Source organism: Glycine max, chromosome 17 (genome assembly GCF_000004515.6).
Source record: "Glycine max cultivar Williams 82 chromosome 17, Glycine_max_v4.0, whole genome shotgun sequence".
NCBI lineage: Eukaryota > Viridiplantae > Streptophyta > Magnoliopsida > Fabales > Fabaceae > Glycine > Glycine max.
The window spans coordinates 9933432-9956737 of NC_038253.2; the positions used below are offsets into that span (position 1 = coordinate 9933432).

Here is a 23306-nt window from a genome sequence, read left to right on the forward strand (position 1 = left end):
CATGGTGTGTGGTGTTGCACTGTTGCATGTGTGCTTTTTTCACTTGTGTCGAAGAATGGCCTGTGAAGTGAGCCCTAAGGACACACAAATTCGAGACATGGGGCGTGGCCCATAACATCAAGGGACCATTGACGGCTGGCAAACCTTGCTTTACAGTTTACAGTGTTGCAGAATTTGTGGGCATGTTTGCGGATGCTGGAGCAAGGTTGCAAGAGAAAATCACTATCATATTCTTCAATTAATCCTCATATATATACCTAGTTAATAATATGTATTATCTTTTCTTTTTCAATTTAGTTTTATTTTTATATAACATTTTTAGGGGGTAAGACTTAAGAGGGTGGAGTCCCAGTAACGGAGACTTGATTATACAATCTGTCGTATGAGCGATTTTGTCTTGCTCTACTCATCCAATCCTATTCCATTTTAGTTTTACAGTACAAGGAATATGTCTTTTAAGTTATAGAAACTTACATGAAACTGATTCATATTTCTAAAATAAGGTCTAAATAACTTCAAATTTCTGTTAGGTCTAATTGATTTGTTAACTAATATGTTAGTTCAAGTGTTTTGTAATCAGATGTAGTTTCTACTCTTGTTCTACACTTCTACCTTATGTTTTGATAAAAGAGTGGAAAAATTCTTTAATTTGGGCAACTCATGAGTTGAAGACAAGTTTCTTTGATAACCAAAATATATATTTATTTAAAAAAAAACACCAAAATATATATCCTCAGTTTAGTTGAACTAAGCAAAACTGTTCTCTTTTTTTTTTTTCAAATATATAAGACTATACGAAAAAAGCATGCATAGCTTCTGAGAACAAGATAGTCATGATCAAACAACTCGATAATTAACACATATGTTTAATCTAACAATTTTTCTAATTTTTTTTTACAATATTCTAAAATTAATTGAAACATTGTTTTTAAATATCATTTTATAACCTGCTTTCATAAAGAGGGAAAAACTTTACCAGTGAAAAAGATCATGGTTAATATGTAGTGAATTAATGATGTAACAATTTCTTATTTAGTATATAACGTACAGTGAATTAAATTTGATTGTAAAAAATAACAATGGTTAAGGTTAGAATGGTAAAACTAGTAAAGCACACTTAATGATATAGGTAAGCATTATTAATAACGATGGAAAAATCAGGACCATGGGAAATCTTAATTATGTCTATCTCACAACGGTTTAGTTAATTGAGATAGGTCATCATTCTTTCATTGCTAATTCAACCTATTTTTTTAGCATATTAATTCAAATATGCCGTTCTAATTAAGGCCTAATCATAGGCTACTGATAGCTATATACTAACTTGCTTTAGGGGACCACGTTTTCAATGATTCACATTTAATTGTTACTATTGTTTTCTTAATTTTCCCTTCATCTAAAACAAATTATTAGATCAATCAATCATTTTAAAGTTCAAATTTTTACAGAATAGAACAAAAATAAGTCATTTCACTTTTATATAATTTTTTTATTTATCTTCATATTTGGCCACTATTATGTTATATGAAGTATTTAATAATTTTGTCAATAATTTAAACTTAAAATCTTACTTAAAAAATTTAAGTTTAATTTCACTTTACTCAAGATGTTCATTTATCTTCACTATATTAATCATCTTATTTTATATATATTCTCCTTTTTAAATCTATATCTTATTAATAAAAAATATTATTTGAAATCAAATTTCTCAAAACATTACTGATAAATGCAACAGAAAGAAGCCTATTTACATTTTACATTCACATGACAAATTATTGACCCTCAATGGTTAGCCCTCAATCTTGACATCACAGCACAGAATCAAATAGAAAATTTTTGAGATATGATAAACATATATCTTATTTTCGAAAATTTTTGTATGGTTTGTAACTTATATATGGTCTAATATTAATTTTTTTCAATAATTTTTTATTGAAAAATTATTGTATGATTTAGGACCAATGAATGTTTATGGTTTCAATTAATATCAACGTGACATGTAACAAAGAGAAAAATAAGGGAAAAAAGTGAAAATAAGATAGAAGAAAAACTAAATGTATACATAATTTTTATTGAAAACTTTTACTGTGTAAAATTTTGTTTGTGCTTTTCTTTTGAGTAAAGTTATTTAACCAAACTTATGCTGCACAATAATAATGTAAATTAAGATTGGATGTTCATTACTTATTATGTGTGGCTAGCTATCTTTTTCTTTTGGGGGGAGCTAGCTATCTTTTTCCTTTTTTTTTTTTTCCTTTTGGGCGAGTATCGAGTGTAAGCTGTTAGGTCTGAAGCAGTTGGAAAGTTTTGGACCCTCGGGAAAAAAAAAAAAAATATATATATATATATATATATATATATATATATATATATATATATATATATATATATATATAAAGCAGTTGGGACCTTATCCAATTGCATGTGGACAGTTCAGGATGCTAAATTACCTAAAACCATTACTAAGTTAAAATGCAATTATTACAAATTTACAATGAAGCTCGTATTGGCTATTTCATCTTTCACTTTTAGTATTACCCCTGCATTAGAAACTTAAAATTTGCAAAGGTAAATTCATTCTGCAAAATTTGAGGGTTGCTGACTAGAAAACCACCGAAGCCTCTTTGTCACGAAGCAAAAAAATATGCTGAAGTCTAGCTACAAGACCAGATCTGCAACTTCAATGTAGATTCCTCAGACTTTTTCTGCAGCTACCTGCAGCCCTTAGATTCCCTCTCTCACTCTTCTTTGATGTAAAAAGTAAAAAGGTTGGATAAAAACTTAAAAAAAAAACTCAGAGTTCACAAGCCTTGTAAATTTGTAATAGAAAAAAATTTCGTACCCGATTGTCCAGAGGTTCTTCGTTATGCGAAGGTATGGAGGAGGGATATTGTATGCAACCTTACCCTTACATATGCAAAGAGGCTGTTTCCGGATTCGAACCCATGACCAACAAGTCACCAAGGCACAACTTTACCGCTGCACCAGGAGTGAGGGTGTATAGATTAATGTATTAATGTATTAATGGTTTAATGCGATATTAAATAAAATACAAGTAAGTTTGATTTAAAAAACAAATATTAATTTTCTCCATAGTTTGAAAGGATCTTCGTTTCAATGAAAATTTTCATGCTTAAGAGGGTATTAATATTAATATATATAGCAAGAAAATTGCAAACTTAATTAAAACGTCACATGCAAGAATAATGTGAAGATCCTTTCAAACAAGGAAGAAATATAATGGATCCTTACATTGGAAAGCTAACCCTCACAACTACAGTTGTTCTTTTGACCGGTTTATTTTTTGACCTTATCATAGTCCCATGTCATGTGGTGTTATGAATAGATGACTCCCAGGTTCGTAAAAATCTATACACCAAATTAAATCTGATGAAAAAAAATACTAGCTGGGGTCCTCTGCATCTAACTGTGCCTGGAAGTAAGCACATTTGAATATAGTAAAATTTTAACAACTTTGGATTCGAAAAAGTCTGTGTAGGCTCAACTTTGAACTTAAAAAGGTAAACATTAACCCAATAATAATAATAATAATAATAAAAAAGGAGGTGCCAAGTAAGTGTGAGAGAGAGGCTCAACTTAGAATATATAAAAAGGGTTGTTCTTCGCTCACTCTCACTCACAGCCAGTCTATATGCCAGTTTGGAAATATTCTCTCTAAATCCAATTAATGCTGCCATTCACATTTAACACCTCTGGCAGCATCTAGCATTCATTAATTCATTGAGCTTGTGACTAAGTTCATTAATCCTTTCACTCCTTTCATATATTAAAACCCCTCCCATTCCATTTTATTTCCCTCTGGTTTTCATCTTCTGATATATCAACTTCACCAGATCGTGCACTTAGAAGTTCATCACTTTATCATCAAGAATGATGCAAGACTCAATTGGGATCCCTGCTTGCTTTTCTTCTTCAGCAGAGAAGCAGCATAGCCACCACGATCATGATCATGGAGCTGTGACCCGTTCTGGTCAGAGCGTGTACATGTCTGTGTATAGAACAAAGGTTGCTGATCACTGCCGTTTGATCACCATTACATGGTGCAAAAACCTCTTGCTTCATGGGCTTTCGGTGTCAGTGGAAGGCCCAGAAGGAGAAGAACAGTACTACACCTGCAAGGTCGAGCTGAAGCCATGGTACTTTTGGAGGAAACAAGGTTCCAAGCGCTTCATAGTAGATGGCAAAGCCGTTGACATTTTCTGGGACCTTAAAGCTGCAAAATTTAACGGAGAAACAGAACCAACCTCGGAGTACTATGTGGCAGTGGTTTGTGATGAAGAGGTTGTTCTTCTTCTCGGTGATCTAAAGAAAGAGGCATACCGAAGGACGGGGTGTAGGCCAGCACTCATTGACCCCATTTTGGTTTCAAAGAAAGAACACATTTTTGGCAAGAAGAAGTTCTCCACTAGAGCCAAGTTTCACGAGAAGGGTAGGTGGCATGAGATTTCGATTGAGTGCAAGAACAAGGGAAATAATAATTATAATGTGGATTCTTTAAATGGGGTTCAGCCAGAGATGGAGATAAGGATTGATGGGCACTTGGTGATTCATGTGAAGCACTTGCAATGGAAGTTTAGAGGCAACGAATCAATTCATCTCAGCAAAATGAGAGTAGAGGTATATTGGGATGTTCATGATTGGCTTTTTAGTCCTGGTTTAAAGCATGCTTTGTTCATTTTTAAGCCAATTTTGTCATCTAGTACTACTACTATTACTTCTATGTCATCTTCATCACCTTCATTATCATCCTCATCACCTCCTCTATCTACTGTTCATCAGACAAGGAGTTCTGGATCAGTGGAGGGGTTTAGTGTTGGTGGGTCATCAGAATTTTGCTTGTTTCTCTATGCTTGGAAAGTTGAATGAAGGAACCATGTCCATGTAATGTAACCTTAATGGTATATCATCATCAACACCGGCAAAATAAGGTTGAAAATGGACTTGGGTCTCAAAGAGCAAGTTTGGAAATTCATTGCAAAACAACGTTTCCGACAAAAATAATTTTATCAATTGGATCAAAATTCTTACTTTTACCTTCATTTTACTTTTATCCGTTGGATTTAAATTAAAAAGTATGTTGCAATACTTTCAACTACAAATCAAAGATGGGCTAACTAAGTGATCAAATGGTGAAGATGCAGATTGAGATTGGGTTTGGATTGAGAAAGCAAGTGGGGCCAAACAGTGGCTTTGGGAGTTAGTTACAGCTGGGGTTGTGCAAATGCGCATAAGTGTGGACAAGACAGATTGTATCACATTCACAATCACACACATGCCCAATAATGCCTCCATCTAGAGGCATCTACATTTTACCCACATTGGAAAATGCTCTTTCTTGATCCAATATTGGTAAGCGAGCTGTATATGTTTCTTCCAAAATCTATAAACCAACCAAAGGTACATGTTACCTAAATTTTGTATCACACAAAATATATATATATATATGCACAAGATTACTGAACTGAATGTTTGTATTTGCCCATAAAAATTATGTTCATGCATGTGGTGGAAAATGATATATATACCCCGGAAAGGAAGGATGGGTGTTTGGTGATGATGTAGAAACAAGAGTGCAATAATCGATGTATGTGCACCTCACGCATATTAATACACATGATTCTCTTTCTAGTAGTTGGATTATCAGTATCATCCTCATCATTATTGTTTAGCTAAGTCCATTAATCTATTCGTTATTGATTCAGAAACTCTATACAGATTATAATACAAAATAGTCAGTTAGGTGAAGCATTGAAGAAAATGAATAACGAGCCTTAGAAATTAGAAATTTAGAATACTTAGACATTTGTTAAGGCCAAATATATGGTTCTGTTTTTGGTCCGAGGGTAGTATTTTTACATTCATTTTAGTTCTTGTACCCCGTTGGGCTTATAACCCATATGAGAGGCATATTACTACTTAGTAGAGAAGCCTGTAGAAAAGCCATTATTTTTCATTTAATTCAGTGCTACGTGCAGAGTAATAAGTTTTTTTAAAATATACAAAACGATGCATGTAGCAAAAACGTACTGTATTAAAATGACGGCAGCATTTGTTGCAAGATAAAAAAAAAAGAGTAAATTTGTTCTTTGGGGTCAAAAGAAAAGAGCAAGTGAACTACAAGGTTCGTCTTTTTCGGGAAGCAGTTGAAATTTCTTTGACCAAGGAGATTATTAATTCACGTCAACGTCAAAAACAACGATAACTAGGTCACACTGAAAGATTCAAAAGTATGCGGTCAGAGGACTTGGCCGATTTAACGAAGAAAAATAACAGGTAGGCCCAGACGTAACATGTTATTGCTTATCATATAGGTAATAATTTAACCGGCAAAGTGACAAGAACGTTTTAATTAAACTAGGAGCATAAATTTATGGTAGTTCTTGGGAGGTTCTTTAAGTTTTTGTTCAGAATCAATATGGAAGGAGGTTAATATGGTTTCTGGCTATAAAAACCAATTTTTGTATAAAGATCGGTTCTTATGATTAAAAAAATATTTTCTGAGATAATACATGAGGTTTGTTTTATGTTCTTAGATAATTGTATAATTAGAGTAGAAAATTGTAAATTTTTTTTTTAATCCGATGTGACATGTTAAAATTCACTATAATGATGCTCTTTGCGAGACACTTATATCTTGAAGAATGTGTCGATTAAGCATCAAGGGAAAAAAGGGGGAAAATCTCTGAGGGGTTCCTAATTTTTGTATTTTGTTTCGAGTTTTGCAAAAAATAAGTTGCCAATGGCATACATGGAGGAGATATATTCATTTTGAACCAAAACCAAGCCACCTTGTCAAGAAAAACTTGTTTTTCCCACGAGGGACCTCCTTTTCTGCATGTTGTGGTGCTGGTGCTGGAGAAGGAGATAGCAAAGGTGGCGTAACAAGTTTGACTGCAAGAATAATAGTTAATGTCATCACATTCATACATGTAACATGGTCAATTACTGAGAATATTTGTTTATTAACTAATTAACGGGACTTCATTTATCAAATCACGAGCCACGGGTTCAAAATATGTAAACATTACTAAAAAGCCATAATGGGAATATAAGGAAAGAGAATGAAATGCAACCTGGATTTGGCGAAACCTTGCTAGCTTTAGAACTTTTTGTGTCGAAGGAATTTGTCTTTGAATTTGATATGATGGGTTCACGGTCAGATTTAGAGCTTGACTTTCTCTCACGAACTTTATGCTTCGTATTTCCTTCACTGTTTTGTTCACCTATAATTACCAAGATTATTGTAAAATATCAGTACCATTTCAACCAGATATCATAAATGCAAGATGTCATGAAGCCTATTAACCATATTATAATGTTCAAACTATAGAAAAATGCTGATATTATCTTAACAGAGTAATTACTCTACTGCCTCTAAAATGCATTTAATATTGTAGTTCTGTTTACAAATTAAATAATTAAGGTTCCATATCCAAGGTAATAAAATATTATGTTCAAATTAATCCTTTAGTAATTGAAAAGTATTACTTAAAATTGGCATAAACACTTTAAAAAAAAATTGGACAACCCCAGCTTCCTTGTATAACATTCCATATAATCCTTTAGTAAAAAGAATCCCGTTTCAATCCTAGTATACATCAAGGAATACTATGTTGTATGGAGAGTGGATTGGACATTATTGAAATTTGAAAAGAAATGGCCACATTCTTAATTCTTTTGTTCTGTCAAAATCACCACTTTGTCTTTATCCAACAACATTGTTAAGATAATACCAATCAAAAGAGAGTCTTAGCACCAAAAAGAAAAGAGATACAGCATCCATTGCACTTAAACTGAAGATTTCAAGTAACAAAGAAGTTTCACAGATTCCTTGAATTTTGCAATTTCATTAACAAGGTTACCGGGAAAGATTCAAAGGAACTTGGTCACGGCCAGAGGACCAAGGTCATGGTTCATGCATTTTGGAATTTCAAGAAAATACCCAACAATATGTATAAAAAGGTCAGAATAGATACTTACTTTCAACCGGAGGCCTCCCGTAGTTATGGTTCAAAGCTTCGACAAAAGAAGCGGTTTTTTGGTCTTGCATCACTTCAAGGAACAAAGAAAACATTATTCATTGAACTTAACAATAATCAATAAATTCACAATAACTCAATTTCAATATGTAGAAATATGAACTCACATTGATCAAATAAAGCATATCTGTAATTTGGGGCTGAGCCAACCAATAACAACTGGACTGCCTCTGCATCCCTTGTCATTGATATTGCTGCAGATGCTTTTAGATTCTGTGTGTCTAACAGAATACCAGCAAGCTACGAAAATAAATGCAAGTAATGAGCAACCAAAGTCACATAAAACTAGTTTTTTAATAATTTTCAGAAGCATCTTCTGATGTGGGGGAGTAATAAAGTAAATTAATGGCACAAAAAATTTGTCTAGAAACTAAGGTCATTATAAATTTACCAGTAGTTTCTTTAGCGCAGAGTTTTGTAGTAAATCATAGGCATCCTCACAGTAATTATCAGTAACAACTGTGCATTGGGATCCAACCTTGAAAAACAAAAGAACACATACAATTAATTCTAAAATTCATCTGAGCACATTTCCTTGGGATCAAACTCGTTTTCAAAATTAATTTTCAGATTCATCAATAATTGATAATCCAACCTCGCCAGTAGTGTTTAAGACATCTTGTCCAACCACGAGGACGCTCAGTTGGCCAGTCATCAAAAGGCTTTCCATGTCCACCTGCAAACAAATTCAGTGTCAGATCAGCAAACTAAGCAAAACACATCAAGCCTGAGCCTACTATTCATACCTCCAAACATCATCAGAATTGATCACAAAGAGATAATGTCAGTGTTGTCTAATCCAAACAATTATCAAATCATATATCAGATAACAAATAAGCCAAAAAAGGAGACCTGCACTGCATTTACTTCATGTGAAGGCATATAAATTGCACATGCATCTGAAACTGAAAATCTAAAACTATGAAACATCTATTAATTCATCACTCATTGTCAAAGTCTTGTCTATGTGAAAAGAAGTTCCTATAATTCATTTTTTAAGTTTTATTCTCTATAGAAAGAACTGTAAGTTTTTGTCCTTATACAATTTTCTTTAAGGGATTTATCACTATTAGAAAGTTTTTGTAGCAATTTTATACCATTAGAAAGTCTTCTTTGATAAAGCAAGATGGATCAAAACTTAAGAAGACATGTATGTGTAGGAACTAGAACTTACAATTTTCTGTAGACCGAAACTTAAAACCAGGAAATGAATATTTATTTTTGTACTTATTCCATACCTTATTATAAATTGTAGTTTAAACATATAATTTAGTTCCTATACATGTATATTCTCAATTTCGTCCCGATAAATGAAAACTTATTAAATTGATCTTATACGTGTAAACATTATTGGCTTCCTTCCTATCGTCATATGTTGGTAACTCACGGATTCAACAAAATTTCTTTTGTGATTAAAAAATAGTTTATAATATTCTTACAAAAAAATATCACAAGTTTTTATAAAATACATAATGTCATGACAAAAGAATAATATAAAATACTTAAATTTTTATACATTACAATTATCTTTTATACACTGTAATTATTTCATGGTCAACATTATAAAAAAAAATCTCTTTATATATGTAATCAAACAATTATTCAATATCCATCTTTCTCTAATCATATAATTATGCATTTTATTCTTTATAAAATTAATTGCAAAAAAACATACAAATTCTGTTAATCCATTTATTGCACTTTGAAAATTGGAATGGAATATGGTAGTTAACTCACTTGTACATTCTTAATCATGTTGTACATGTAGTTCATTTTTATTTTGTTGTTATATCTTATATAGCACAATTTTAATTTGGTCTTGTGTAGCACTACACAGGTTAAGAATGCACTACACTTACAAGTATCAAATTAAAAGTACGTTAGAAAATTAATTGCTCACCAAACTCATTTAATTAGTTTGTGTTTGATTTCGGTTTGGAAATTGATTTTGAGTTTAAAATTAATTTTAAATATATTTTTATATATTTTATTTTATGTTAAAAAAATTTAGAATTGATTATAGATTGAAGCAATTTTGAGTAATTTCTATATTAAATTTAAAATTTTATAATAAATTTTACTTTTAATTTAATTTTATAACAAAAATATTCAAATATAAAATCATATATGACTTCAAAAGTAATTTTACAACATCAATTAGATGATCAATTATTTGCATTTGCATCCAAATACATACTTATAAGTCAAGGGAGCAAATTATGTGTAACGTATGACTTTTTTTTTTTCTTTTCTTTTCATGCGAAAACTAGTAAATTAAAAGTCTGGTGAAATCTGAATAAATTTTAAACATTGAAAAAGGTACCTCATCGGTGAAAAGCAATGCATTGGCATCAAGAGCAGCATGGTGAAAGAGCCACGCAGCCTGCTTCAGCTTCCACATGGAGCCTCGCATCACATTCATCACAGGCACCACCACTGCGCGCTCGCTTCCACCCTCCTTCTCCTTCTGCCTATAACCCAAGAGCCACGCGTGGCAAATGGCAGCCACCATCGACGCCGTGCCTGCACCACCACACAAAACTCAATCAATCACTCTCCAACATTCCCACATCACAAAAGAAAAAAGAAAAAAACCATTTTCACTAACTGTTGGAAGGCCCAGAAAGCACGATTTGCGCATTTGCATGTAACTCTCCGCTCGAGATTTTCTTCAACAAAATCCTCTGCTCTTTGAGGAAGCCGTTGAGGCTCGCTTCCTCTCCCTTTGCAAGAACATGCCTTGGCGCGATCCTCTCCTGCGAGCACGTGGAAGACGATATCGTTCTCCGCTGAGCGGATTCCACGAGGTTCCTCGGCGGCGAAAGAGGAGCAGAATCCGACGGAGGATTCTCCGGCGGCGGCGTAGAAGTCTTGAAGGTTCGTCTCGAATTGGGAGGATGGATCCCCTGCGGGTGAGGTGCAGCAGAGGGCTCGGTTTTGAAGCGGGACTTTCGAGGATGATGCTGACGTGGAGGGAGAGAAGGTTTAGGAGAATCAGGAGGAGAAGGAGGTGGTTGTTGTGTGTTATTGTTATTGCTATAGGTCGGTTTGAGAATGTTGGCGAACCAGTTGTGCAGCGCCGTTGCAGGGGATCCATCCCCATCTGATGAAGGCTGAGTGAAAGTGTCTGATTTGTTGCGAGTGTGTTTTGCTGTTTTCGACAGTATCTCATCACTGATCCCTTCCACTGCTCTGTATCTGCTTCATTCACATTATCATCATTATTATAGTATACTACATATCAAAACATACTAACCGCTACATATATATATATATATCAAACCAACTTGCCTCATATTGATGAGACACGTTGATTTTTTTTAAAGAATTTATACACAATCTCATTCTTCAATTAGCAACACAGTTTAGTATGATTGTGAGCAGTGAGCACACTACATAGTATATATCAAATCATCGTAACACAACCATCAAAACAACTTGCGTGATATTGACGAGACATGTTAATTTTTGGGAAAGAGTTTGTATACAATCTCATATACCAACTCATTCTTCAATTAGCAACAAAGTTCAATATGATTGTCAACTATATTTTTTAAGCATGTGATCAGATTTCGATAATGTAGTATAGAAAAATGTGAATTAAGGTAAAACAATTTTTTGAATGAAATTTAGTAGTTAGTACATCTAGCTCTCAACTCGGAGATATCCGGTCAAAACTGGTTCTTCAATATGAAACTTATGATTATGGAGATAAAATTAATGTTTGATACTAACTTTTTTTTATCAGTCAAAAAGCTTATTTAACTGTTTGATAATTAAGTTTTGTATTAATTTTCCTTACCTTCGGGCAGATCTAGTTCTAGAGAGGGCGTCTCTTCGGTCCGAGGAGGAAGGAAGGGGTGAGGGTGGTTGTGTAGCTCCGAACCTTGGGGACCCTAAAGAGCGAGCAGGAGAATCACAGCGTGAAGGAGAGGAAGCCACGATTCGCCGTGCCTCTTGTAACCATTCTTGTGTCAACCTTGCACTGTTGCTTCTAGTGCTGTCGTCGAACCCTTCCTCGTCGTAGTCGTCGTCGTCGTCCACCGCCACACCTGTGCTACCTGTGAGGTCGTAGGTTTTGTGATCCATGTCTGCTGCCCCGAAAAACATGTCGTTCATGAAGTCCGTGAGGTCCGGCGCAGGTTTTTCCCTGAGCCGTGTCTCTGCCATCTTTTTTTGTAGGCTTAGAGAGCCTTTGGTTTCTCTGCCCAACCTTCGCTCCATTTTTCTGAGTCACCCACCACAACTGGTGCAACCTGAGGAGAATAAAAGGTGGCTAGTTTCTGGTAGGGTTGGGGTGTGATGGTGTTAAATTTTAAAGATTGGTAGAAACATAGTAGATACATAGAAAACATCAGTTTGACTGTGGATGCAAAGAATTGGCCGGCGTAGATGCTGTCTTGTTCTCGGCATGTTTGTCTTCGTATTAAGAATGCTCTTTTATATTTTATTCTATGGACTAAAGATATAGTCATGAGTAAAATGAAGATCGATCAGCTCCATTTCAAGTTCAGCAGCTTCTTTTTTATCGAACTCTAGTTGAGTCAAGTTCCATGCCATGGTAACGCTGAGACATTCTTAGTATTGGATGACTGTTAACTCACGAATTTGCATGAATAATCTAATAACGAGCAAAACTTATAGGAAAAACCAGTGTTATTAGTAGACTCAAATATGTTATTAAGATATTCGAGTAATATTAATTCTTCATGGTAGCTTTTACAGTGGACAAAGCGAAACTCCAGCTAGCTAGCTCCATCAAATCCCGAGAGTTGAAGGCTGATCATTACATTGTCAAGATATGGAGGAGATCCTACTTGATTATGAAATAGTCAAGAGATCTGTAAACGGATATCATTGTTGCTTAGTTTTGTCCCCTATTGGCAGGCTTAATTACTTGTTAACCTTACTATTTTTTTTCCTAAAAAAATTTGAGCAATACATAAGATTTTTTTTCCTTCGTTTATTCATGAAAACTATCTATAAAAAATTAAATAGACTAGCCTCGATCTTATCAGCAAAAAATGATAAGATAAAATCATATGTTAGCACCATATCTTCCTAGCTAGCTAGTGTTTGATAAAATATATATTGTTTATCTGAGGGCTAATTTTCATGCAGTTTTGAAAAAACTACAGATAATGTTTTTGCTGCTATGAAGAAAATGTCTTCTATAATTTTAAATTAATCAGCTAATATCCAATAAATATAACACAATTATCCGCTAGCTCTTTAAAGAAAGGAAAATAAATAAAGAGCCATATTATTAGCATAAGTTAAAAGAACAGTTTTTTTTTTTAAGAAATCATTATGTTATGTCTTGATGTTGTAAACTATCACAACACATGTATTTCAGAACATATAATATCTGGATATAAATTGGAAGTGTTACAAATAGAGAATTTTATAAGGTTTGCATTTATGTAAAGGTTCTGGATTACATGATTTGTAATATTATTGTGTCTCTTTCCGAATAAATAATTCAGAAAGTCTTACAAATTTGTTGTGACTTTTAACATTCCAAAACATCTATTCTTGAAGCGACACAATAATTACGAATCATATTATCAGAAACCTTCGTAGAAATGCAAACTTTACGGCTGGTTTTCTAATGTGTAACACATCAGTGAATATATGATTGTCTTTTCTGGAATACACATGTTGTGATAAATTTGTTATCAAGTAATTCAAAATGAAAAAAATTTCATTTTGGATTATATGCGTGGTGAAATAACTCTACTGTTATTTTTTTCTATTGAAACAATGTTGAATGACGGAAGAGGAAGAAGAAGAAGGGTGCAAAGGAAGGAAGGAAGGATGAGATTAATAAGTGGGTGCTATTTTGGAAGTTAAGGTTTATTTTAAAGTTAAAGAGGGTGTAAAGTGAGATTCAGAGGATGTTAGAAGAGACCTAAAACTTTTTGTTATAACCCACTTAGCACTCTAAGCCCAGCTTTTCAATGGTTTTTATGTCAATTTGTGAGACAAAACAAGGGTGGATGTTCCTATTGGCTCCTACTTTAATTACTCTTACCCCTAGAGGAAAAAAGTCTATTTTATTCACATTTAAGTTTCCTCTCCCCCTTCCTGACACTCCACTCCCTTTGCTCTCTTCTGCCTCTTCCTTGGGGGAGGAGAGATTAAGAAAACTATAATAGAATCATAATTTGGTTGTAGTTCTGAAAAAATAACATTCTATTGTGTTAAGGGAATGCCAAAAAAATAACAATGAAATGGTTTTGTTATTATATTTAGGGTGACAAAAAATTATACAACGAAATGAATATTCTATTGTACATTACACAAGAATCATGATTTTATTATGTTGAGGGTGTGAAAATGGTTGAACAATGATTCTGTTGTGTAGTTTATTCAGCCAAATCGTCTTATGGAAAAAAAAAAAAATTTGGAATAAAAAAGGCATCAGTCCGTTGATAGGTGCCAAAAATAATTGAAATGGGGTCAATAGTAACTCCCAATAGGGGTTTAGGTCTTTAATATCTCCATGAAAAAAACCCACTGAACTAAAAAGGATAGCATTCACACAAACCCAATTATAATCAACATCAATAATAAGGTTATTGCTTTCTGCACTTTCAAGTTGTTTTCTGTATTTTTTATGATTTTTTTTTTATTGATCATTCCAGAAATCAAAAAGGGAGATTTCATAACGTAATTTTACGTTTTGGATTAACCACTCCAGAAGCCAAAAAATGGGTGCAGGAGGCAACACCCCGACAATAATTCTGCCGCCAGACCCCCTTTATTTGCTATTTCAAAGCCCAAAGGGTTCCTCTTGCCATTTTTTATGAGATGAATGAAGCAGATTCCTCAGTTTTATATAGGCAAAATGGGAAAAAGGTTGCTTTTGTTTTTAATTTGTTATTGTTATTAGATTGGAGACTTGGAGTACGGAAAGTACGGTACGAAGTACAAAATGAATAATTTTCATTCAAACATAATGTCAAAGAATATAGTTTAAACTTTCGCAAACAATTTTTTTATCCTACATGCAAGAAATGACTCAAAAATAATTTTTTAACTGTAATAGATTAACTTGGACAAATAATCAAATTTGCTCCTGAATGAACAAAATATATTACAAATTAATCCTGTAAACAATTTAATAACAAAATAATCTCTAAATTTTATAACTTAATATCAAATTGATCATAAAAAATATAATTTATTGTCAAATTGATTCTTGAACATTAAAATTTAATAACAAAATAATCTCATAAATTTAACTATATGACTAATTTATCACATTTTTTGTACATAGACCAATTTGACTATTTACCCTCATAAATTTAACATTTTTTTCTATTTTGAACTACTTAATTTATATATCTGGTACATAAGATATAAAAAACTAAATTCTATTCAATTTTTAGTTGAGATTTTATATTTTAATCAAATTAAAGTATTTTTTATAAAAACATAAGGATTTGAATAAAAAGTATTTAAAGAATATTAATTAGAAACATATATTTTTTCTACTTATTTAAAAATATATATGTTAAAGAATTGTTTATATTTTCAATAAGTATTTTTATTTTCTCAATCAATATAATAAATAAAGTATTTAGGATTCCTATAACAAAATGATTTTTCTTTTTTCTTTTTGATTGAACAAAATGATTATTCTTAAACAATTAGAAATAGTATATTTTTTAGAATTAATGTTTTTAAAACGCTTGTCAGTCGAATCTTTAAAAATAATACTTTAATTTAATTAAAATATAAACATTGCAAGTAAAAGTTGAATAGAATTTTCCAGTTCAGAGGAAGCTAAAGAATTAAGGTTAGCTTACACCGTTGACCCTGATGCATTTGGCTTCGCAATTTGACATATTTTCTATTCAGCCAAGTGGGAATTTTGCAAGAGACAACTCATCACAGATGGGCGCATACATAATTATCCATTCATTCATTCATAGCGCCTAAGAATTTCTCTCCATGTAGTTGGGTCAAAATAGCACTTAGACTGATTGGGACTTTTTCTTTTCTTATTTTTGTCAACCTCCTCAAATTTGACTGTAGTAAAAGGGCCATGCACATTACTGACTTATCTTATAGTTTCTACTTTCTTCCTTATATTTAATTAGAAAAAAATTCTAAGAATGGAATTTCTCATAAAAATAATGTGTGGGAAATGAAAGCCCCCTTGCCGTTTGTTTAGGTATTAGACTGCGTTGGCTTTTCCATAACTGTACAGCTCTTGCACACTTCTTGTTTGCTTGCCCCTTCTGAGACACAAGGGGACAAAACAAATAATTAAAGATATAAACTTCAATCTACATTACATTCTCTTGGGAAGGGAGGAATAGGATATTAGGATATCAATAGTATATTCACATTTGGATTTGGATGAGCTCTAGATTCTTATTAGGCAATTCTAGAGTTATATAATATAATATTGAATATTAAATTTACTTTATTTTTGTTGTGATTTATTTCAATTTTACTTTGTCACTGTCTGGTTTTTAAAAGTGTCAAACTTTAAAGTTTATTTTACTGTTAAATTTTATTCAAAATCTGTATACAGAAATTCTTGTATCCAATTTAAATTTTTATGTAAATATTTTATGTTATGGGAACATAAGATATGAAGCATGTAAAAAAAATCACGATTGATTTCGTGATATATAAAGAGCAATTAGAAACCACAAAGGAAAAAAGTGTTGTCGGACCAATGCTCAACAAGAAACAGTGATAGTGTGATACAACAAAAAATTGAACCGGGCTTTCCTTTAAGATTTTAGGCATACCGTTAATGTCTTTTTTTGTTTTTGACGTTGATGTCTGTTTGGTAAAATTGAAGAAAGAGCTGAATCAGGTTGGGAACTTGGGACAAACCTGTAATCTATCTAATGCATTATATGTACTTGCATGTGGCCATCATAAACTCCAAGCACTTGGGGAGAAGGAGAAAATAGAAAAATAAATAAATAACAAAGTCAACTGATCAAAACTAAATTAAATTTTGAAAACCGACTCCATGTCTCCATATGTACAATCATCACCCGGTGCTGCTTCTCAACAGGCTGGCCTTTCAAACTGTTTAAGGGATATATCTCTACCACTTGCTTGCTTCTGCTATTATTTTTAATTTTATGCTGTAGTTTTGGAATTTGAGCCTTTTGATTGTCTTTTGGAAAAAAAAAGTTAAATATAAGTAAAAAGGAAACGTTTTGTATGAAAGTGTGATGTAAATTTCTTTATATCATCGTTAATGTAAATATGTCTTATTTTTAGTTCCCTCAATTTTTCAACATTTTCATACTTGTCATTTCTCAAAATTCAATTTGTTTTTATTTCCCTATATTTTTATGGAATTGGGCTTTATATAAAGGCTTTACATTCAGTGCATCCCCACTCAGAATCTTAGAATATCAATCACTCCGATTCCTGTTGGTTGTTCTCTCAAGTCTCAACTCCCACCCCCCCTCTTTGACTTTTCTATCAGAAGAGCTTGTTGGAGTTGAAAACTGAGAAGAAAACATGGCAGCACAAGGGCCTGTGGTAGTAGCATCACTTCTAATTTTCTGTTTAGCTGGAAGTTGCTATGGGAAGGTTCACTTCTCTTCCTTGAAAAGAACCCTTGATGTCACTGCTTCCCCCAAGCAGGAACAAGGTAAGTAAAAACTAAAAACATCCCTTCTCAGATTCCCCCGTCCATTTCACTATTCAAATTCTACTATATATCACTAATTTTCTCCCAATCAGCGAGGCAATTTTCCACCTTGTAATTGGTTATGCCAATTAAAACACACAGGGATGAATTAATTAATCAGACTGCGTTTTAGTTTTTCTTTGTAGGTAGAAATCAAAGACAAATATCAAAGCTTTACAATCATACACTTTACTCAATCAATTGAACTAAATTCTTCCGACCAGATCATGTTTAGTTCTGAATTTTAATTAATTGTAGTTAATTTTAATTATAGTCGATTAGACCTTGTTCTGTGCTCATGAAGAAAATTTGCGAAAGTTGTATGTAGTCCATGATTTGATGAATTGGGTCATTAAATTGATAAATTAAGTCCTTTTATGCTAAACACGATATGAATATGGTGTTAGTAATTAATTGATTAATTTAATTAATTATGCAGTTCTGGAGGCTGGATTAGACAAAATCACAGTGACATGGGCATTGAACAAGACCTTACCCGCGGGGACAGACTCTGCCTACAAAACCATAAAGCTGAAGCTATGCTACGCGCCCATTAGCCAAAAGGACCGCGCGTGGAGAAAGACCGAGGACGAGCTGAAAAGGGACAAGACCTGCCAGCACAAGATCGTGGCCAAACCCTACGACGCTTCCAACAAGACCGTGCAGAGGTTCGAGTGGCTGGTCGAGCGCGACGTGCCCAAAGCCACGTACTTTGTACGCGCCTACGCGTTCGACTCCAACGACGAGGAAGTGGCTTACGGCCAGACCACCGACGCCAAGAAGAGCACCAACTTGTTCGAGATCAACGCTGTCAGCGGGCGCCACGCCTCCCTTGACATCTGCTCCATTTGCTTCAGTGCTTTCTCCGTCGTGTCCCTCTTTGTCTTCTTCTATATTGAAAAGAGAAAGGGAAAGGCTTCTTCCTCAAAGTGATGATTATTGAATCACACCAGAAAAACGTGCCAGGTTTACATTTCATGGTCATTAATAAATCATGAGCCACCTGTTTTTCCCTCCCATAATAGTCGCTTATCTTTAGTACAACTAAATTTCACGTCAACATTGTGAAGCATGATGTCCCCCTAAAGCTGTAATATGAGGGAAAGAGCAGATATTTTATGTATGTGATTAGGACATGACTATTAGTGTAAAATTACTTGCTGCATGTTTGTTTATCATGATGCATGCTTCTTATTAATCTTTACATAATACAAAGTGTTATTTATCCTTTTTCCTAAATTTAAAAATTTAAATGTGTCATCTAAAAAATCAGAATCATAGACACGTGATTATCCTAAATTGTCTGATAAATTATCTTCTTTATGCCTTCCAAATTGTTTATTGACCAAATGCTCTTAGTCCAGGAACTACTTTTTACTTTCTAGCTTGCAATGAACCGAGCCACCTGCTATATATGAAGGTAAGTAAGTTGAGAAGCCGCGTAGAAAGCAGTCAAATTTGCAGTTAGTGCTAATGATATAACTATTACAGTGAGTTAAAGGATATTCACTTGACCACAGCAAAGTTTTTCATTCAATGTATATCTCGAGAAAGCATCCTAAAATTTATATAAAAGCAATTAAAATCTTCACATGTAAATCATTTCTGAGGAAACCTCCAGCGATTGTTAATGTTTGTTGCATCTTTGTCTCTTCCGGAAGCATGGGAAAAAGTCGAGTAGAAAGTGGTTGATTCATTAACTTGCAAGTTACCTAACTCAACTAAGTAATTCCAACTTCCATCCATTGCTTAGAAAGTTAATTTAGTGTGAATTGGACTTGCACGAGGACCACAGTATTCTCTGGTATCAATAAATGAATAGCTATCTCACAAACATCAACACATCTAGTCATCACAAATCTGCTTTAGGATGAAAATACATGTCTGTACTCTGCATTCTGTCAGTACCATAAAGTGATACTCTATCATCATAAACATCAGCATATCCAAATGCATCCGTTCCAGTAGGACATTCCAGGGCAGCTTCAAGAACTCTATGGTGAACTCCATGGGAATCAAGGGAGTATCCACCTTTGTGATCATGTCCAGATAGACAAAGCTTCACACAAGTGTATTTGTGTATCAAATTCATTACTTCAGCATAATTCCATAACAGTGCCTCCTTAGATGATGCACCAGGATCTAGAGGGAGATGGCAACACACCACCACCTTCTGTTTCAATTTTGTTGCTTCTTGAAGAACATTATTCAACCATTCCATTTGTTCCTTTCCAATAGCTCCATTAAACATAAGAAACCTTCTTTCAAGGCCCACCAAACCTGTTGGACTGTTCTTGTCTTCATTTGGATTCTTCTCCCGGAGGAATTTCAAGGCCTCCAATGTTTTTGGATGATCCTGAGGCCAGCCAATCGCACTTATGTCATAGCCATCAAGAACTACAAATCTATATTCAGGCACTGGTGAAAAATCATAGTAAGCATGGCTTTCAAAACTCTTGATCTTCAACAATGGAAGTAACTTACTTCGAGGCAGATTGTATAGGCAGTGATTGCCAATCAAATGGTACACTGGTCCGTTGAACATCTCAAATTCATCCACAAGTTTCTTTACAGTGCTAAGAGATTGATCTTTTGGACAAAACCCATCAACAATATCCCCAAAATTTATCACAAACTTGTGCCTCTTACTAGTATTCCATTCTTTTACTGCTCTCTGTAACACTACAATGCTATGCCTATAGTACCGTGGAACACCAAGGAATGACCTACCATCAGGAATGTCAGCATATTGCACATCGGATATCAACCCAAAAGAAAAGAGAGGTTGTTTCCCATTTATAGCAGTTAGTCCGTTAGCAGAACCCATAGTGTATGTCTCCAATCTCCTCAAGCTCCTATTGGTCATACAACATATATAATGTCAGCAAAACAGGATTTTTGATGTGCATGCAAAATCTCATACAAAATTCACTTCATTTACAACTAATGAAACTTGTTTGAAATGATATCAATCTAACAACTTTATTCATTTACAAACCACATTGTGAACTATAGATAAATTTTTTTAAATCCTATCAGACTATCACTTTTGGAAGGATTTGCAAATCCTAACATTGTAGTGTGATCAAAACAGGGGATAACAAAACTCAATGATCTCAACCTGAGTAAACTAGTCTATCATCTGTCCTAGAGTTTCAAATTTTCTTTGTATTAGCTATTATTCCATATTCAGAAAATTCAGAGTCAAGGGAATAAACATGATTCTCCAACACTATTTTTTGACACTTCAATTTTTACATCTACCTTATTATACCTTTGTCTTTCTTTTCCATCCTATTATCTATCACATCTGTCACCTTCTCTCTCTTCTCTCACAAGGTGTATGTAATCTAAGGAGGTGTGAAAAATCATTTTTAGTGATTCCTTCTGTAATATAATGGCCTCATGTGGCCAAGTCTACAGTTTGAGACAAGAGAAAATGCAATTTCAAATTCAGGCATAAAGTACAGATGCAACGTCAATAATCTGGTAACAAGTTTCAGGACCATAGAAAAAAAAGAGGAATCCTCTAAAACAGATCATGGTGCCATTGTAAAAATCTGCATAGTGATCAGTATATAGAAACTAAAAACAAAAATATGCAGAAATTGTTCTTATTTGATCTTAATTACATTACAGGTTCCAGATAGTAGCCTAAACAAATGCAGCAAGCGAGAAAAAAAAGCGGTCAGTTTTGCCAAAAGCAAACAAACAATTGGTTTAAAAAATAAAGACAATAGATACGTACTTGTGATCGAAATGCGAAAAGTGAAGCAGCGGTACAATGTGTGTCGTTGAATGGAAGAATGAAGTAGTAGAATAGAATGTAGAGATCCGATTGCGTTAAGGTTTGGAAGTGGGGGGAGAAGAAGGAAGAAAGAAGATCGCAAGTCCTAACTCTCTGGGTCTGTCTGGGGGGTGCAGAGAGAAAGACCCAACCCAACAACGACTCGTGTTTTTGGGAATTACGACGTTAATGTTTAATGTTCATGCAATGCTACATTAAGGGCTAAATTGTCGTTTCGTTCCAGTTGTTAGAAACAGAAACACGGGACTGCCACTGCTTCCACCTCTTTCTTCTCTCTCACCTGTCCTCCTCTCCCGGCCCCAAACCAAAACCCTTTTCTTATGTTAAGCGATGAGCTCAAAATAAAAAAGAGAGAGAATCAATATCATATGATATGATTTTACTTTATTTGAAAGTTTTTTTTTAATTATTATCTCTTGCTATTTGTTTAAAGAAAAAAGATAAATAAACCATACAAAAAATAAAGAAAAAAGATAATACTGACAGTAAATGAAACGGGTTATATACGAAGGCTTACTTATTTCCTTTTAAAGGGATTTTTGTTCATTTTAATCCTTAAATAATCAATCTTTTTGTCTTACTTGGACCAAACACCAATCAAACAGTTGGAGGAAGTCACCGGCAAATGTTCCTCAAACTAAAAAATTTCATCAACAACTGTTGGGCACCTTGAATTTCACCACATGAAATAAGCGGTCGCATTGATTGATGTTTAGAATAACTTATAATTCCGGCATCAAAAAAAGAATAACTTATTATCTAAAATTTTAGCTATTTTTTTTAGAAAATAAGTTGTTTCCAAGATAAAGCTGAATATTTTGATTTTAGCTTAAATTCACACACACACAAAAAAAAAATTGAAAAAACAAGTTGGTTTTCTGAAGCTGAAAATTTATAGTTTACGATTAGTTTTTAACCGCTTATTTTTCCTTTGAGCTATTTTTATACTATTTTACTAAATAAAACCTGGTTTTTTTTGTTGCATCCAAACAAAATTAATTATTTTAAAACTATTTTTCAGTAAATTTATTCAAAATAAAAATTAATTATGATTATAATTGATTGTTGAAATAATTTAATTTTTACAACTGTCCGCCACACACATCTCCAAAACTAAACGGGGAATAATGATTTAGGAAATGCAATTTTTTCTATAATAAAATCAAGAAAATCAATTAAATTATCCTTGAATTACATTTTATGCTCATCCATGAGTTATTATTATTTTTAATGAAAACAAGATAATCAATTTGTTATATAGTACTCCCTTCTGCCTCCGGTCTCCAATAAGAAAAGAAAAAAATTATATTAATTTAAAATATTAATTATTCATATTTAATTGTATGAGTTTGAATTAAAAATTGTTTTTTTTAACTACTCTTCATTAGAACTTATTACCAAGAATGAAAAAAATAATTAGAACAACACCTTAATTAAATAAAGAGCATTTTAGATAAAATAACATTAAGTGAAGTAAAGTAAATTGAAATTTCTCTGCACTCCCTCCTATCTCAAATACTCCTTTGTGTCTATATATAATACCAAATTTAAAATGATGTTTGTTTCTTTTTATTAGATTCAATCTATAATATTTTTTACATTAATTATTTTTAGCCTAAAAATATCTTTCATAAAGAAAATATATTAACAAATCATTAGAAGAAATAAAAGTATTAATGACAGGAATAGTTTTAGAAAAATTATAAATTTAAGATAAATTTATTGCTATAAACTAAATTAATAATTTTTTTAAATCTTAATA

General features: G+C 33.1%; 4 protein-coding genes across 5 annotated transcripts; 2 read left to right on the forward strand and 2 right to left on the reverse strand.

Annotated features, from left to right (window-relative positions):
• Positions 1-3641: 3641 nt before the first annotated feature.
• LOC100802860 (uncharacterized) lies at positions 3642-5482 on the forward strand. Of its 2 annotated transcripts, none has more exons than XM_026126333.2 (2): positions 3642-4638; positions 5157-5482. In XM_026126333.2, the coding sequence occupies exons 1-2, from the start codon at positions 3892-3894 to the stop codon at positions 5220-5222; spliced, it is 813 nt and encodes a 270-aa protein (XP_025982118.1). In that variant the 5' UTR covers positions 3642-3891; the 3' UTR covers positions 5223-5482. The 2 variants fall into 2 exon arrangements, with proteins under 2 accessions (XP_025982118.1, XP_006600794.1); XM_006600731.4 differs by having other exon boundaries at positions 5163-5482.
• Positions 5483-6678: 1196 nt separating this feature from the next.
• LOC102669256 (uncharacterized) lies at positions 6679-8732 on the reverse strand. The gene is made up of 6 exons (XM_014769697.3): positions 8656-8732; positions 8452-8538; positions 8168-8300; positions 8002-8073; positions 7095-7244; positions 6679-6912 (listed from the first exon to the last, which is right to left on the reverse strand). The coding sequence occupies exons 1-6, from the start codon at positions 8728-8730 to the stop codon at positions 6785-6787; spliced, it is 645 nt and encodes a 214-aa protein (XP_014625183.1). The 5' UTR covers positions 8731-8732; the 3' UTR covers positions 6679-6784.
• An 8342-nt stretch (positions 8733-17074) lies between these two features.
• On the forward strand, positions 17075-18940 carry LOC100802333 (high-affinity nitrate transporter 3.1). The gene is made up of 2 exons (XM_003549774.5): positions 17075-17697; positions 18176-18940. Exons 1-2 carry the CDS (start codon positions 17565-17567, stop codon positions 18667-18669), a joined length of 627 nt encoding a protein of 208 aa, XP_003549822.1. The 5' UTR covers positions 17075-17564; the 3' UTR covers positions 18670-18940.
• Positions 18941-19382: 442 nt separating this feature from the next.
• On the reverse strand, positions 19383-21976 carry LOC100808714 (manganese-dependent ADP-ribose/CDP-alcohol diphosphatase). Its single transcript, XM_003550806.5, has 2 exons — positions 21485-21976; positions 19383-20591 (listed from the first exon to the last, which is right to left on the reverse strand). Exon 2 carries the CDS (start codon positions 20561-20563, stop codon positions 19589-19591), a length of 975 nt encoding a protein of 324 aa, XP_003550854.1. The 5' UTR covers positions 20564-20591; positions 21485-21976; the 3' UTR covers positions 19383-19588.
• Between the last annotated feature and the right edge of the window lie 1330 nt (positions 21977-23306).

Bases quoted from the DNA above. Each gene is read 5' to 3' on its own strand.
- LOC102669256 (XM_014769697.3), bottom strand. From the start codon at position 8,730: ATGGAAAGCCTTTTGATGACTGGCCAACTGAGCGTCCTCGTGGTTGGA. The intron at 8,539-8,655 runs GTTGGATTATCA...TTGTTTTTCAAG, and splicing joins TCTTAAACACTACTGGCGAG to GTTGGATCCCAATGCACAGT. The intron at 8,301-8,451 runs GTAAATTTATAA...TTATTTTCGTAG, and splicing joins CTGCGCTAAAGAAACTACTG to CTTGCTGGTATTCTGTTAGA.
- LOC100802333 (XM_003549774.5), top strand. From the start codon at position 17,565: ATGGCAGCACAAGGGCCTGTGGTAGTAGCATCACTTCTAATTTTCTGT. The intron at 17,698-18,175 runs GTAAGTAAAAAC...TTAATTATGCAG, and splicing joins TTCCCCCAAGCAGGAACAAG to TTCTGGAGGCTGGATTAGAC.
- LOC100808714 (XM_003550806.5), bottom strand. From the start codon at position 20,563: ATGGGTTCTGCTAACGGACTAACTGCTATAAATGGGAAACAACCTCTC.
- LOC100802860 (XM_026126333.2), top strand. From the start codon at position 3,892: ATGATGCAAGACTCAATTGGGATCCCTGCTTGCTTTTCTTCTTCAGCA. The intron at 4,639-5,156 runs GTATATTGGGAT...CAAATGGTGAAG, and splicing joins TCAGCAAAATGAGAGTAGAG to ATGCAGATTGAGATTGGGTT.